The sequence below is a fragment of the Cetorhinus maximus genome, chromosome 18 (genome assembly GCF_964194155.1).
Source record: "Cetorhinus maximus chromosome 18, sCetMax3.hap1.1, whole genome shotgun sequence".
Classification (NCBI taxonomy): Eukaryota; Metazoa; Chordata; class Chondrichthyes; order Lamniformes; family Cetorhinidae; genus Cetorhinus; species Cetorhinus maximus.
This window is the reverse complement of record NC_135896.1, coordinates 89,563,745-89,580,946: the sequence shown is the minus strand read 5'-3', so window position 1 is coordinate 89,580,946 and position 17,202 is coordinate 89,563,745. Positions and strand designations below refer to the sequence as shown.

Sequence of the window (17,202 nt, the reverse complement as noted above, 5' to 3'; positions counted from 1 at the left end):
TATAGACCCTCAATTGGCTGCCTGTGACCTATAGCCAGGTAACCCTGCCATCACCAACAAACCACCCCCAACCCCCCGCCCATTCCGTCTTCTGGTAAATGACACAGGGGCAGGATGGTGGTGGCATGCCTGTTGGCCGATGTGAATTTCTGCGTCCGCCCGTCTCCACACTTCCCCCATTGGGGCCTAAAAATCTTGCCCGATCTCATTCCCACCTGATAAAATGAGCCCTGCTGATTGGTCATGATGTGGATTCTCGCAGACTGTTGGCAGTCGACATTCCTGCCCTGATGAATCCGGGGATGAAATTAGAAGTGGCCTGTATCCACTGATACTCAAATGTGAAATGAGCCAGGCACTGGATAACATCAAATCTTCCCAAAGGTTCAATGATTGTGCAGTGGGACCCATGCTTCAAGCAGCAATTTAATGCTTTATCTGTGTGCTTTTGTTGGTGCTGGTGTTAATGGAACTGTCATGTTGAAAGTCCAGTGTGCTTTTGTCCCCAGTTTGCCCACATATGGTAACCTTTAAAGAGCCATAACATTGCAAAGGATTATGCATTGACATATTCTAGCAATAATAATGGATTGATGCAAATAATTGTTGGGAAGTTACAGTTCACTCAGAGGGCCCAGGTTGCTGTGGCAACAAGCATGTTGTATCCTGGAGCTATGGATAGTGATGGTCAAGACTCCAAGTTTCCTTCCATCACATGGCTGACCAGGAATCTCTCCCACTCTTCCCAGGATTTGCAAGTTGATACTAAACCTGTTTGGCCACATTGAGCACGCATCTTCCTTGGTCATCAAGCCCTGGGTGGGACTTGAACACAAAGCCTCTGACTCAAATGTAGGGGCAATATCTACTGCGTCACAAGACCCCCTTTCTTGTGCACACTTACAAGGTAGCAATATGTTGAAATTACAGATAATATTTGAAACTAACAGTCATATCGGAACCTAAACAATGATTTTAAAATGGTCGGCACCCAGGTATCTAACCTTGTCTGTTTAAAACACAACATGAACCTTAGGCAATGCTTTTGTTCAGTCTTTTGGAGGCAGCAGCAGCTTTTGGGACAGGATCTTCCGGTCGGCAAGAGGGGGCGGAGCTCGCTCGCCGACGCGTAAAATGACGCGGGATGATGTCAGGTGGAACTCCCAACGTCATCCCGCGCCATTTCCATTCAGGTCAGCGGGGGCGCAGTTGAATCAGCTGTGCGCCCCCTCCCCCCCCGACCTGTCAACGGCCTATTGAGGCCATTTAAAAAGTACTTAACATCATTAATGGACCAACCTTAAGGTTGGCGGGCAGGCCGGGAGCCCTGGCGGGCATTAGAAAAAGCATGAAACCTCATCCACTGGCGGGATGAGGTTTCATGAGGGTTTTTAAATATTTAATGAAGGTTTCACTAAAAGTGATGGACATGTCCCAGCTCATGTGACAGTGTCACATGAGGGGACACGTCAGGGAAATTTGGGGTTTTTGTGTCTTTAACATTTTAACATTTGGAGCCGATCTCCCTGAGGCAGCACTTAGCCTCAAGCAGATCAGTGTGCTCTCTTGTGCGCATACGCGAAAGAGCACACACTCAGCTGAGGGAATCCCCCCGTCCACACAGGGAGCGCATAGCGCTTCCTGGCGGACATCACGCTGAGTGGGCCTTAATAGGCCCACCTAAGTAAAATGGTGGCCCGCCCCCAATCGGAGGCATCGATCAGAGGCGTGCCCGTTCCTGCACTTCCCCCCACCAACGGGGGGAAAAGTTTTCCCTTGGTCTTCGCTGAAGGATCAGCTTTTGTGACAAAGTTATAAAGTTTATCAAGAAATAATTTGCAGTTGATTACAATGAAATATCAATGCATCCCAATCCATCTCTAATGGCTTCTGTGCTGCTCATGAGTATGAAAGGATGTGAGTGTTTTATCTAGCAGCTGCCCTGTGCAATTATTAGACCAAAAGGCTTTATAATTTTTAATTGAATACAATACAGAATGATCATCAATGAAAAGTAGTTCAGTAAGATCTTCGATATTATTAGCTTCCAGTGTGGAGTTTTGAGGAGGTGGAAATAATTTGTTTGTGTTGATTTTTCAAATGGAAAATTGGATCGAAACCCTAAGAATAATTTAATTGCAGACTGTGGTGATGACTCAACAACATGCAAATGAAGTACTATTGAATTATCTTAATTTTTGATTCCCAGTGGGTGAAATTGAGCTCAGCACCCACTTTCTGGGTACCATGAGGACCTCTAAGGAATGGGGTCATGGTTCACGCACATGATTCTAATGTGAAGCGTGCCAGACCCCAAACTGACAAAGAAAGTAGCGTGTGTGTATCTAATGTCTACCGGCAGTAGGCAGATCATGGTGTCAATCAGCATGTGATGCTAATTAGATACCAATGCTGCCATTTTGGACCTCCATGCTGCACCCTATACCCTCTCTTAACATCACACAACTGAGCATGATCAAGGACCTCCACCCATCCTAACCCACACACTCCACTGGTGCTCTTTAACAGGATCATCAACTACTTAAGAGCTAGTTTCTGCTTTATTTCTCCTGGTCGTTGCTGTAATTCTACGAGTTTCAGGTGCTTTCTGCGATTGTTTAAAGTTTCAAAAGCCGACAGGGAATGACTTGGCAGGTGCTGAGTTACATTTTTGCAGATTTCAAAGTTTTACTGCCAGACTTGGATGCACAAGCGGCCTTTCCCCTTGGAATTGAGCAAAACTGGGAGAATAAGCAGAGGCCATGGAGAGCAGGGCAAGCGACTAGAAGAGGGAGGAGCAGAAGGGCACTAAGCAGCTGGCCATATGCACCCAGAGACCTTAGGGAGCAATTCTCCTATCTGAAGTTCAGTAAGGACCAATGTTTGAGACGTCTGTGAGACTAAGGAGATTGTGACTGAACTCTGCCAGCTGCTACAGCCACCATTCCAATCTCAGAGCAGGGCAAGGACCAGATTGCCAGCAGCTGGTAATGTGACCGTGACCTATGAACTTGTATGTGTCTGGCTCCGTCCAGGATAATGCTGGAGATATTAGCAACATCTGGCAGTTTGCAGTGCAGTGTTGCATAAGGGAGGATTCTGAGGCTCTCTATTCAAAGACAGATAACTTAATCCTGTTCCCTCTTGTAAGAGAGAAGTAGGCAGAGCAAGCAGGAGAGCTTGCAAGGATCGCAGATTTCCTCATGATGCAGGGTACCATTGCCAACATGGACATTGCTTTGCGTCCTAACTCAGCCATGTACCTGAGCCTAAAAGGATTCCAGTCCTTAACGTGCAGCAGGCATATGGCCATGGGTAGTGTATCACCCGGGTGAATGGCCAGTGTCCCAACAGCACTCACGATGTATTCATTCAGTGACAATCCTCTGTGCCAGCTACATTTCACCTATCATAGCAACTCAAAGGGTTTCTATTGGGCGACAAGGGCCATGTACCGATGACAGCCATGACTCTGGTCAGCAACCCACGCACACATGTGCAGCAGGGCTACAATGAAAGTCATGCTGCCAACAAGAAATACAACAGAGCAGACCGCTGGTGTTCTAAAGCAACAGTACCACTGCCTGGGTGGAGGAGCCCTACAATAGTCAGCTGAGTGAGTCTTGTTGTGATATACTGTACAGTGCACAATCTTGCCACCACTTATCAAGCAAGAAGCTGAGGAGGTGGAGGAAGAGGAAAGGAGTCTGTCTAGAGAGCTCCTTTCTGCCCAAGCTGTACACAAAGGATTAACTCAAGAGCAATACCAGTAAACTCAACCTCAATTCCCCATTCACCAACCAGTGCCACCCTCCTCACCATCCTGTCATTACTGGCCATCATTCATAACCACAGTGCAAAAAGTAAAAGCCAACACAAAATACACAGTCCAATGTAAACTTATAAATTAAATCACATTGCAGACACAAGTCGAGTATTCACGCTCGTACATTACGTTAGTGAATCTTTTGTGTGTCTTTGGCCTGTCCTAGGGCTTCTATGAGTTGCCACCCCAGTGATTGCAGCATGGCTGGTGGAAGGGCAGATTAAGATGGCCTTGTAGGATGCCCTCGAGCAGTTCGGGGCCTTGAGAGCCCAGCTTCGGACTGCACCATCTTGCCATGGGCAGTAGCAGCCTAGGCTGGCTGGCTGGCAGTTAAGAGCAAGGAGAGTGATGGAGTGGCAGGGGTGGGAGCAGGAATGCTGCCACCCTCAGAGAGGACAGTAGCTTCATGCTCCATGGGCCCATTGGCACCTTTGTGGGATGGTGCCTCAGTAGTCCTAGTAATATGTCGCAGGACAGGTTGCTGGAATGCTGTGAACTCCTGGAATTCTCTTTGAACAAAGGTATCCAGAACCATGGTGGCAGCATTTTGAGCCTGCACCGCAGCCCAGCTAGTACTGAAAAAGAGTCTGAATGATCAGATCTTAGATGCTGCATTATGGTTGGGTCCACAAGTGTGTTGATGGAGTTAGCTACCCGTTCCATCCTGGATAGAGCATGGGCTGCAAGTTCTGCATAAAGCCCTGTGCCAAGTTGATGCTGGACTCCTCCATGCTCCTTGACATTGACCGCCGACTCTCTGACAGGCTTTCCAAGGTGCCAAGCTTTTTGGGTGTGTACACCTTCAGCCTTTTCCTTTTCCCATTGAAACTCTCACCTGAATCCTCTGCAGCAGAACTTGTGGTGTGACTTTGCCCTTTGGTGAACTGGCATTTGCACTATCCTTACCCCTTGCCCTTGTGCTTGGTGTCTCATTATGTGCAGATCCTGCCTGTATACTATCCTCTAGATTACATGTAGTGTCACTGTCTGAGCTGATGCCTGACCCCGTGAAATCAGGTGACAATGGTGTCTTCATTATCACTGTCTTCCTGCTCCTCCTTCACTGTCTGGCAGTTTGCTATTCTTGGGTAGCTGAAATTAAAAGGGACGAGGGTAGAGTTCTGGTGAGGGGAGAAAAGATGGTAAGAACTGTGTTGTTATAAAACTCTGCTTTATATCAAAATATGATTTTGTTTATGGAGTGGGCTGAAGGCACAGAATAAGTTTTAAAAAGACTCAAGTGAGTCTCAAAACAGCCGAACATTTACATAACTACACCTGACAATTTACAAAGCTATCTGAACAGAAAGGAGCTGTCTGGGAGAGGCAGCCCACCAAGGATAATAAGTTTAAGTGAGTGTGAACTACCATTTCCTGAACTACTCAGAGGCATTCAGACATAATCTAATTATTCAGATGAGGACCAATCCGTTAACTCAATCGCTTTGGACAATGAACCCTGGCTGAGAAAGGAAGGTGACACCTACCATCTTAATCTAGTCACATTGAACAATGGACCTGGAATTAACTTGTTATGACCATGTTTGGTAATTGGTTAGTTTGTGAAGGAAGGTCATGTGACTGTAAACCAGCTCTTTGTGTAAAGAGACACTGATTGCCAGGGTCAGAGTGCAGAAAGGCGACGCGTGGATAACAACAAAAAGAAGACTCGTGGTTCCCTCTCTTTCTCTCCAGCTATTTCACAAAGCTGCCTTGCCTGAATTCTGACCTGTAAAACACTGCAGGCAGCATCTTTAACATAAACCAAGCAGTTGCTGACTCTAGAAGAAGAGACAGAGACCGCCCGTCAACATTTTCAATTGTCTCGATGCGGAATCCCGAAAGATCACCAAACTCAGCCTGAAACCATCCAAGTCATCAATTTACAGCAACTGTATATGATTGACTCTCTTTTTGGACTCTTAAACCATTTACCTACATTCTCTCTTGTAATTTACTTGTGTGTATGTGTGTGTGAACCTCTCGAATGCAAGTGTGAGTGAGTGTTGGAGCATTTTTTAATTTTTTTACATATTGGGTGTTAAATACAATAAATGCCATTTCCTTTTCTTTTAAAAATTTACAGGAGAACTTGTCCGTGTGTGTCGTTTACACTCACAGAATTTAAACAGTTAAACACTCGCTGAAATGGCAAACAAATTCTTTTAAAAACACCTGCGGTGGTCAACCAAGAGGTGTGCATCGAGGGGAGCCATTTGATCACTTTTCACCTGGTTGTTACAATGCGCACACACCATCTGCAGCCTCTCAGTCAGGAGCGAGTTAGGGATGAGAGAGAAGTGAGATGTGAAAAGGAGGATTAGATGTAAAGATACCACCATCATCGATTGCTTCAGCCCTGCCTCTGGCATCAGCAATGAATCTTTCCGCAATGGCCAACGCCATCTTATCCATGGGGTTCAAAACACGGAGGCATGCCTATGCCCCGTTGGTTAGTTCAGCTTCTAATTTTGGGCCACTTGCTTCTGTAAGAGAAAAGGAAGTGCTTTAGTTGCCTTGCAATCTGTTTGGACAATGTGGCCATAATTGTTAACTATCTGACAGTGTGCACAAGCTATGAGGCTTGCACAATGCTAAGTGCCTGAGGGTGAGGTGAAGCATATGGCAGTGAGGTATATCGTGCTTGTTGGTAAGTGAGTGATGGAGGTGTTGTGAATTGACCAGTGGCTGAGGCAGTTGGTGGGGATACAACATTTGAAGATGGGTGTACTGACCTTGTTGGCTCATGCCAGGATATTGAATTTCTCGTGGCACTGCAATTACATCCTTGAGGCTATACTCCTGGCATTCATCTCTGCGGCTATCTGTTATCACTGCCTTCCCATCATGTGTCTGGAGAGCCTCCTGTCTCTCAGAGGATACAGGATATCTCTCCTTTCCTCCTTCTCCAGGAAGACCTCCAATGCAGCATCAGAAAACCCAAAGGCCTTTGCTGTCCCATGCTCAGCCATTGTTCTCTTTTTCTCAACTTAGATTCAGTTGCAGAACGACTCCCTGCAGCTGCTCCAACCATTGTGCATCTCCCCTTTAAGAGGAGCAGGCTAGCTTTAAGTAATGCTGGCCACTCACGGTATTGGGCCACCCACTGATGCTTGCAGCCAATGAACAGCATGAGGAGCACCGCTCTACACAGAAATTGCCATTTACAAGAAGCACAAAGTTGGCATGCAGCCTGCATTCCACTCAACACACGTGATTTAATTGTACATCATGATCCCCACGCCCATTTTCAGGAACTAACCAATTCAAACCCCTCCCCCTACCATTGCTCCTGGATGGGTTAGAAGGATTCAATAGATGTTAGAGCCAGGGTTGGACAATTTCATATAACAGCTAGTAAAAGAAAAAAAAAGACGTGAATTTATATAGTGCTTTTCATGACCACCGGACAGTTCAAAGTGCTTTACAGACGCTGACGCACTTTCTGAAGTGTAGTTACTGTTGTAATGTAGGGAACGCGGGAGCTAATTTACACACAGCAAACTCCCACAATCAGGAATGTGATCAAGGCCGGATAGTCTGTTTTTTGTGATTTTGGTTGAGGGACAAATATTGGCCAGGACACCAAGGATAACTCCCCTGCTCTTCATCAAAATAGTGTCATGAGATGCTCAACACCAGGCTGGTGCAACCTTCTCATCTGAGAGGCCACATTTCAATTCTTTTCTCACTCAAGGGGCCGATGAGCATTTCGAAAAGGGAAGGTTCGGCGCAACATTAAACATGAATCTCATAAAATGTTGAGGTATGAAGGAAAGAGACAATTCCCTGAGCAAAAATAAAGCAATGTTAAAGCAATAAATTGATAATTTAAATAATGATTAATTAATAAAGATGATCATTAGAGTGAGAGAAGGTCAAATTGTCAAATTTTGTTTATCCGGCTCACTCTCAGGGTGGAATCACCTGGTCCCATTGGTGGCGGGCGTCATGGTGGGTAGGGTCGCGGGGGGGGGGGGGGGGGGGGGGGGGGTGGGGGGGAGGGGGCGGTTGGACAATTCGGCGGTAGGGGCAGAAATTGGTTTCACGCTGACGTGAAGCCACAGCGGGATCGTCCGACAGTGTCCGCCATGGCGGGACGCGAATCTCACTGGAGGAAGGTGTGAACCAAATTTGCATCCCAGTAATGGGATACAAAGGAAGACCTGACCGGAATCGTACCCCGCGCCTGACTTACCATTACACTGGTGGGAAAGCCCACCAGCCTAGAACACATCTGGAAAGGTGGGACGTGCAGAAGTCGGGACTTACCATTAGGGCCTTGCTGAGATCGTGGACATCCGAGGAGAGGAAAGATGCTGGAGCCCTACAGCTACCGGACCCTGGAGGAACATCTTCATGGCATGCTGGCTGCATTCTCATGGACTTGGCTTCACCGTGAAGCAGCTCTCTGAAGGTGGGAGGTCTCCGTTGATGCTTCAGGTCTACTTCGGAACATCTCGGTCTTGGCCATGGGCAGCTGTTGATGATCGGCGAGGGTCGGGGTAGGGAAAGCTGTGAGCGGGAGAGGAAGGTATACCGGGGTGGGGGCACGGGGAGAGGAAGGTCTAGGTGTGAGCGGGAGAGGAAGGTGTACCAGGGTGGGGGGAGGAGGGCTGAGGATGGGAGGGGAGAGTGAATGCGTTAGGGGGTTGAGGTTGGGAATGGGGGACAAAGGTGTCGGGGGGAGTGATGTTGGGAGGGGGAAGGAGGGTGCGTGGGGGGAGGAGGGCATAATGGGGAACAATGCTGCAAGCGGGGAGCTAGGTGTAAGGGGGCAGGAAGTTATAAAGTAGAGAGTTTGGAGAGAGGAAGGTGTCCGTGGGAAGGAAGGAGTAAGGATGGAGTAGGGAGTAAGGGTGGAGGAGGGAGTGGGGCGGGAGAATGTCCAGGTGAACATGCTTGGGAGGGGTCTGTGGAGTCAATGACTGCTTCCTGGGGAGTGAACTGAGGGTGGGCGCGGTAGGAGGGAATGGTAAGTGCGAGAGGGGTCAGAGAGAGCCAGTCGGGTGGGAGGGTGAGGGTGCATTAGTAACACTAGAAGGGACAGCTCAGATGGACAACTGATAGAGACCCCAGCAGGCAGCATTGAGAATGCTCAGGACAGTAAGATGAGTGTGATGGATGAGGGCTCCACATGTTTGGGAGTGTGCTCGCATGAGGCTCCAAAAATCCTTGTCACACACACTTCTCCCTCCAGAATCACTCGTGGTCCGGCTGCTTGCAGCTGAACTGATAGTTGGGGGTGATACAATGGAAGGACTCACGAAGCCTCTCAATGAACTTGAAAGACATTACACACTATTCAGTGAAAGTGAATATATTTTCAGATTATAAAGTCACAAAATATGTTCACCCATGCAACCACTTGTGATCAGAATTTCCTAACTTTTCTAAGCCTACCACTTCTTCTAGGCCCTGCCCTGAAATCCAAAGCAGGGTTGGAGACATCCTGTGCAATGGTTGGTCCTGTTGCCTCTGATGACTTTGGTGTCTGTCCTCTGGAGAGCTGAGGTCTTGAGGGCCCTGGGTTTGCTTTGACTGTCCTCCTGTGGGCCAGCTTCTCCCTCTGCGGTGACAGAGGACGAGGTTGAGGGGGGGTCACAGGCAAAGGGGACTCAGAGGGAGCGGACAGCCTCTGAGATTCCTGATTGGATGACCCAGGGGTGTCCAGTTGCTGCCCCTCCTCCCTTCGGGTGCCTGAGGGCCCTGGCCTTGGCTTTGAAAATATTTTCCCAGCAGTGGTTTGAAGGGGTGAGATGGGATTTTAGGCGCAGCATAGGAGTTAAGGTCGGTCAGAAGATGCTGCAGTCCAAAGTGGCAGACGTCAGTTCTGTTTCTGGCTCTCTGACATTTTTTGGAGTGCAGGAGTCATAAACTTGTAACTGGATAGCAAATAGTGTATGGGTTTCCCAGTGAAACGTTGGTAGGATAGAATTCACATACTGATGATACGAGCACTGGTGATGGTCAGTTGGCAACAAGGCATTCAGTACCAGGTGCAATTTTGATCCATTGAGAAGGCTGAGCTTTGGATCGTCCTTTGCATTTCGAGTAGCTTTGCACAAAATACATTTACACCATTCTCTTACTTTGAGCTCTTGCCTATTATCTTTGTATTTCACTGCATTTGTTTTACCTTTTTTTAAGATGCCCATTTCTGCTCCCCACTCCTCCATCAACTGTCCCCAGATTGTGATAGGAAGCTGGCATCTGCAACATGTTCCTTTGAACATATGAACATAAGAAATAGGAGCAGGAGTAGGCCATTCGGCCCCTCATATCTGCTCCGCTGGTCAATAAGATAATGGCCGATCTAATGTAGGCTCAACTCCACTTTCCTGCCTGTCCCCCATGCTCCTTGACTCCCTTGTAGATCATAAATGTGTCCAACTCAGCCTTGAATACAAATACTAAATTACCCAGTCTCCGCTGCTTGCTGGGGGAGAGAATTCCAAATACTAAAAACCCTCCAAGAGAAGAGATTCCTTCTCATCTCCACCTTAAATGGGAGACCTCTTGGTGCCCCCCCCTAATTCTAGATTTGCGTACACAGGAAAACAGTTACATGCCCAACATGGGGCTTGAACCCACAACTCTGGGATTAGGAGTGCCAGACTGAGCTAGCTGGGAGCCTTGCACACGTGGATGGTGGAGGATTGGGGAGAAAGATGGGACATGCTCTCTGCAGATATTCCCCCTCCCCATTTCCAAACGACAGCACTCAGTCAGTTCACTTGGCTCCAGGACTGAGGGATGAGGGGGGGGCGACAGTGAGTGATGGGATCTTAATGTCTCTGAAATTCTTTGAGCATCATCTGGTACAGCAGCAAATCCAAGGATCACACACTATTGTATTGCGTTTAGTTAGAAAATGCTTTTTCTTTGTGCCTTATCTTCTCCTCCTTCCTGCATCTCCTAGGTGATGCGATAATCGACTATTGTCCTTCGCATCCCAGTTGTAGCAAACAAAACATAGACATTAATTGAAACTGTGGGAAAATCACAAGCAAACATGGGGCTGACAGGACTTTGCAAATGGGAATCTAACACTGCGGCACTACAGCTAGACCTCCTTATCTCCATTTCTCCCTTGAGTATTTATCTTCAATATGCTAACCTTATGTGCAAGGCAAAGTGATTAAGCAAATTCGAGAGGCCTGCCACTGAGCTAATTAATCGTTATGAAGACAGCCCTGTCTGCTTTCTTACCGAGCCATCACTAAACTCCTGGAACGTGACCGGCACTGCTAGCTGTATTGCTTTCTTGAATCATTGATTAAGAGAGCTCTGAAAGGTCAGCATCTTTCAGGTGACTGATAATTTTTATTTTGTGGAAGGAGCCAAATTGTTTACGCTTTTTTTTGGGTGGGGGGGATAAAAGCATGCACAAGGTTTAAAACCGGAGCAGCAGTAGGTCATTCGGCCCTTTGAGGCTGCTTTGCCACTCAGTATGATCCTGGCTGATTCTCTATCTCGGCGCCTCCCTCCCGCTCTCCCCCCCATACCCCTTGACACCTTTAGAGCCAAGAAATCTATCCGTTTCCTTCTTAAGTATATTCAATGACTTGGCCTCCACAGCCTTCTGTGGTAGTGAGTTCCACAGGTTCACCAACCTCTGAGTGAAGAAAATCCTCCTCATCTCAGTCCGTATCCTGAGACCGTGACCCCCTTGTTTTAGGCCCAGCCCCCGCCAGCCAGAGGGAACATCATCCCTGCGTCCGGTCCGTCTGTTTACGCAGTCTCATAGGAAGGCAAACAAGACACCCTGAGTTTTCTACACTGATTAAACTTTCATTTGACGCACCTTAAAATCATTCAGGTGTCAAAATCAATTGAATGATCTGCTTCCTGACCATCTGAGGGTGCATTTACACAGCAGGCTTAAAGTAGCTGAAAAGGGTTTTGCCTTTTAACTCTCACTGAACTTGGAGCGTAATTCAGATATTAAGACCCAAATGACACTGCAGCAAAGTGGAGTGAGACCTTATCTTCCCAGGGAGACTCACTGCACTTTGCTGAGATATGAAGTCAAGCCCCAAGTCTGGATTTAGCTGCATTTGCACTATGGCTACAGCTTTGGTATCAAGAAACAATTATTCATGAGGCGTGTCCTTTGTAAAAAGCATTCCTTAGCTCTTGACGGTGGGCGAAAGCACTGTCAACATTGTTCTACAACACTGCACATTTACTTTATGCTCTTAACATAATAAAACATCCCAAGCCAAGTTATTAAACAAACTCTGACATAAGGAAATATTTGCACTGGCACCCAAAAACTTGGTCAAAGAGGGAGGTAGGAGGGAGTTTCTTAAAAGAGGAGAGGGAGGTAGAGAGGTTTGGGGAGGGAATTGTGAAGTTAGACAGAGGCAACTGAAGGCATAACCACCAATGGTGAAATGATGAAAATCATGGTTGCACAAGAGGCCGGAATTTGAGGAGAGGTTTTGGAGAGTTGTAGGGCCGGAGGAGGTTACAGAGGTGGAGAAGGGTAAAGCCGATAGAACACTAAAAGTGCACAGTCTATTTTTCCACCTTGACTCCTCCCGCATGCCAAGTGGGATCAGGACCTCAGCATATGGGAAATCACAGTTGTGAGCCCATGGCACATGGTTCAATGCTAGACTGCTCTGGAACGTTAGATTGTTCTCTCTGTCTTTTAGCCTTTAGCTAATAATATGTTTATCATTGACCTATATGCAAAAACATGTTCAAATTTTTCAGTTATAAAATATTGAATATCATACTCCTAACTTGAGCAAGAATGTAAAAATATTGCAAGGGAAACTTCTGTAAGTTGCTGTCATGTCTGAGTCAAATCCAAAACTGGCTCAACACCATTTAACAGCCTTTATTTTATATCAGTGACATTGACTCGAAACCTTTATGATCCTGAGGTGTCTTGACAGGATGGATGTGGAGAGGATTTTCCTCTTGTGAGAGAATCTAGGACTAGGGGTCACTGTTTAAAAAAAGGGGGCCACTCATTTAAGACAGAGACGAGGAGAAATTTCTTCTCCCAGAGGGTTGTGAGTCTTTGGAACTCTCTTCCTCAAAAGGTGGTGGAACCAGAGTCTTTGAATATTTTTAAGGCAGAGCTAGATAGATTCTTGATTAACAAGGGGGTGAATGGTTATCGAGGATAGGGAGGAATGTGGGGTTGAGGTTACATTCAGATCAGCCATGATCTTATTGAATGGCGAAGCAGGCTTGAGGGGCCAAGTGGCCTACTCTTGCTGCTAATTCGTATGTGGAGTAATGGTGCAGTATTTCGATGTATGAGCCAATCCATGGAACTCTAGAACTTAGACTCATGTTCCTGAATCTCAAGTAACACGATCATGAACTTGCCACTGTCTTCTGAGGAAGGTGCCAGTGAGAAGACTCAGAGAGTGAGAGGGAAGATTATGAGATGAATTACCTTAGACTACACTTAACACCCTTCATAGTGGCTGGTTCAAGCCTTCTAACCAGGTGACAATTTTATATGGATGAAGAATCACCAAAGGCATGGCATGTAACCAAATGTACTAAGTGTCACTTTAGACTCCCAGATATTAGGAATGGCACAAGCTTTTAATATATTTCACACAACGTCCTATTGCTGTAAGACATTTTCGCGTGTCCAACTCTGGTACCAAGTTTTACCCTTCATCTTCACTGAAACAATCAGGTTTCTGCTGGAGAGCAACACACTGTGTGGCAGTGCATGAGACAAAGAAGGAAAGTCACCCAACATGCCTTTTACCACATCGACTTAGCAACAACACAATCCCATTTCTAGAAAGTCTGCCCTGCACTCTTGATTGAGAAGGGTGCTGTGAATACCTGGAAGAGTGGGTTGGGGAAAGCACTGAGAACATTACAAAAATTAATCGTGGGTTAGTTAATTTTAACTTAGTTTTAGTCCTGTGTGTATTTGTCAGTCTGTGCCAAGAGGAAACCATTGAAACCAAAGGCAGACCCGTCATCCAGGCTCAGGATTGGAGTTTAAATATAATGTTAAATTCAACAGGATTTGTAGCCATTTAGCTGCTCAGGTATTAGCTTGGATCAATACAAAATTTACATGAAACAATTGACTGTTGTCTTGCGGATCTCAGAGTAAAGGTGCAGCAGTACTGCATCCAGTTACTGCCCAGGCTCCGGGAAGCTCTAGAATCAATGGGGGAAGTCCCATGCGCAGGAAATATTCCACACTGCAGCTTTAACTGATGAATGAGATGTTTGTTTTACAGAGGACACGGGCAGGAAGCTGACGATTGAAGAGGAGGAGGCAAAACGGATTGCAGAAATGGGGAAACCCATTTTGGGCGAGCATCCAAAACTGGAGGTCATCATTGAAGAATCCTATGAATTCAAGGTAAGAAATCATTGCATTTCATTTTCAAATTATGGAAGAGCACTTGACAAATTGGAATAACAGATTGCGATCAACACAAAATTAGTCATGAAAACAAGGCTGAGAATCCTGGAATGCTACATCAGACCAATTTTGACACATGGTGGCGAGTCTGGACGATCAGTGAAGCAATGGAGGGAAAAATTGAGGCCGCAGAGTTGTGGTATTTGAGGTGAATAATGAAGCTATCTTGGACAAGTCACACTACCAATGAAGAGGTGCTTGTAAAACCTGAGACCAAAAGAATGCTGCTGAGCAAGATCAGAAACAGACAGTTGGAATTTCTTGGGCCGTAATAAGAAACCATGATTTAGAAAGTCTGATGCTGATGGGAAAGATCGATGGTCAAAGAGATCGAGGTAGACAAAGAACTATCTTTAAAGAGACTTGCAAACTGGCTGAATGTACCACCAATGAGGATGATCCATGCCTCTAGAGGAGTATTAACATGGAGGTCCTTGGTCACCAGTGCCCACATAGGGCATGGTACCTGAAGAGAGAGAGATACAGTTAGCAATAAATAATATAGAAGTAATTTACCTAATAGACCTGGGTAGCTTATGAAAGTCTCTAGGGAAATGAGATTAAATTAAAGGTTAAAAGGATATATTCACTGTTTGCAATCTCTACTTTGTTGTGATAAAATTTTAGTTACAAGCCTCTGAAGTTAATTTAGAACACAGGGCTACTATTATTAGGCCTTCACTGAATAAATTCACATGAATAAAGGGAATTGCTTTACATTTTGGAACCAGAATTAAGACGTTATTGAAGTCAAGTGTATCTTAGTAGCAAAGATATTGGCGTGGCACATTTATTCCCCATTCCTAGTTGTTTGGAGAATGTTGTGGTGAGCTTTTAACTATTGCAGTCGCCTTGCTTTCAGGAAGGTGTTAGACCCTTAAGCTGTCACAGCTTTGATAGCATTTTCACTCGCCCCACATCTGCAGTCCTCGATCCTGGCAGGTTCATGGGATCAGGGTCATTTGAATATGTTCAGCGGGCACATGGCAGGATTCTTGCTTGCATCAGGAGCCCACCTTGGGAAATGGAGGGAAATCAATACCGGTGGCTTTTCTGAAGCGGCAAACTTAATTTGCCTCATAACTGATTATACTCCCTGTTAAAATGTACATCTCTCCTCCTCATGCCATAGCAGTAATGTATGCCAAGAATGCATGGTGTCCCAAGCACCCAGAGTTGCTGTGGTGTGCAATCTTGATTATTCAACATATTCCTGTCATTTGCATCTCATTAGAATAAAGCAGCTCATATATGGGAAAATATATTGAATAGCTGACATCAGTTCCAATGGGAAATCCCAGAAGTGGTGCCAGGTCATGGGAATCCAGTGGAATAGTTGTTTGCACAATATCCTTTCCTCCACCTTATCCTCTACCCCTCCCCCACAACCCGTAAATTGCTGGAATTATGCTGATAAGCCAGTCTTTCTCTTGAGGAAACTGCACCCTCACCTATTATCCACAGTGTTAAATCTGGTAACGTATTCCTCTCTGAGATATCTCTCCAATTCCATCTCGAAGAAACTTAAGCTACCTGCTTCTGGTAATCTCTCTTGGTATAAATTATTTGAAAAAAAAACAACCTCCCAGCTCTCAGCAATGTTTCCCTATGTCTTACTTAAACCTTCCCTTTCTCAGGCGATGCTCACCTCGGCCTTGGCTTCTATTGCTTTGCCTTTGTGGTCTCCTCCCATTTCAGATAGCACTGACTCCCCATCTACATACCTGAGCATATTCGAAACCATGGGAGGAGTGGATTTACGCTACAACTCCCTGGCCTCCACGATTGGTGACCTTGTCCCCAGCAAAATCTTTTCCCATATTTCATCCTGGTTGTTACCCAGGTGTAGGCCCCACCTTTGTTTCATCAACTCTAACGGAAACAGAATTCAGCACAACTGGCTTAGCCATCCATTACTGGGAACATAGGACTTAGGAGCAGGAATTGGCCATTCAGCTCTCCAAACCTGCTCCATCATTCATTAAGATCATGGTTGATCTGATGGTGGTCTCAACTCCACTTTCCTATATGCACCCCACCCATAACCCTTCACTCCCTCTCCAATCAAAAATCTATGCAACTTAGATTTGACTGTACCACTTCACACATGACTGAACCTCACTCTTCTCTGCCAAAACCATTCACTATTATGAGATCATCCAGGAGACCAAAGATAACTCCTGGCTTCTTTACTCAATTAAAGCGAATGCTCCTAAAGAGTAAAACAAACTCTCTTTAATTTCTTCTTCCATGCTCTTATCCCTCACTTGTAACAAGAAGGGCAGGGAACGCAGAGCTTTTTACATCATCGTAATAGACAACACCTTTTCCCTTGCCTTTGTTGCATCTCCTCCTTCCCTTTATTAGCCAAAATCTCTCCCTCTAATCCACTACCTATCTTAGTCCTTATCACCTGTCTTTCTAGTTTTTCTCCCATCTACCTCTGCAGGTATTGACCTCCTCACTTTCAAAACTACTGTCATCATTCCCTCCCCAAAAAACCCAATCTTCATTACCACCCCATTCCCACCCTCTCTTTCCTCTCCAAAGTGCTTGAACATGGTATCATCTTGCAGATCCATGCCCATCTCTGCTGCAGCTCCTGTTTGAATTCCACCCTAGCCTCAAAATGGCTTTAACCAATGATGAATAATTGACTGTGCCCATGGTGTATCCTTCTTTGTCCTCTAACACTCTCTGAAACCTTTACACACTCGGTAGCACTATGCTTCCCCAGTGCCTCTCTGCCGTCAAGCTTCGTTAGTCTACATTCATTTAATTCCACGCTTACCTAGGAACATAGCATTTAGGAGCAGGAGTAGGCCATTCGGCCCTTTGAGACTACTCCACCATTCAATAAGGTCATGGCTGATCTGGCTGTGGTCTCAACTCCAATTTCCTGTCTGCCCCCCATTACCCTTGACTCCCTTGTCTGTCACAATTTTGTCTA

At 46.0% G+C, this 17,202-nt stretch overlaps 1 protein-coding gene across 3 annotated transcripts in view; it reads left to right on the top strand.

Moving 5' to 3' along the window:
- The window catches only part of slc8a3 (solute carrier family 8 member 3), a 514,840-nt gene that overhangs the window by 415,970 nt on the left and 81,668 nt on the right, over positions 1–17,202 (top strand). For all 3 annotated transcript variants that reach the window (XM_078563165.1, XM_078563167.1, XM_078563166.1), the window contains one exon: positions 14,065–14,189. In XM_078563165.1, coding sequence (XP_078419291.1) covers positions 14,065–14,189 — 125 coding nt within the window. The remainder of the gene's footprint in view (positions 1–14,064; positions 14,190–17,202) is intronic.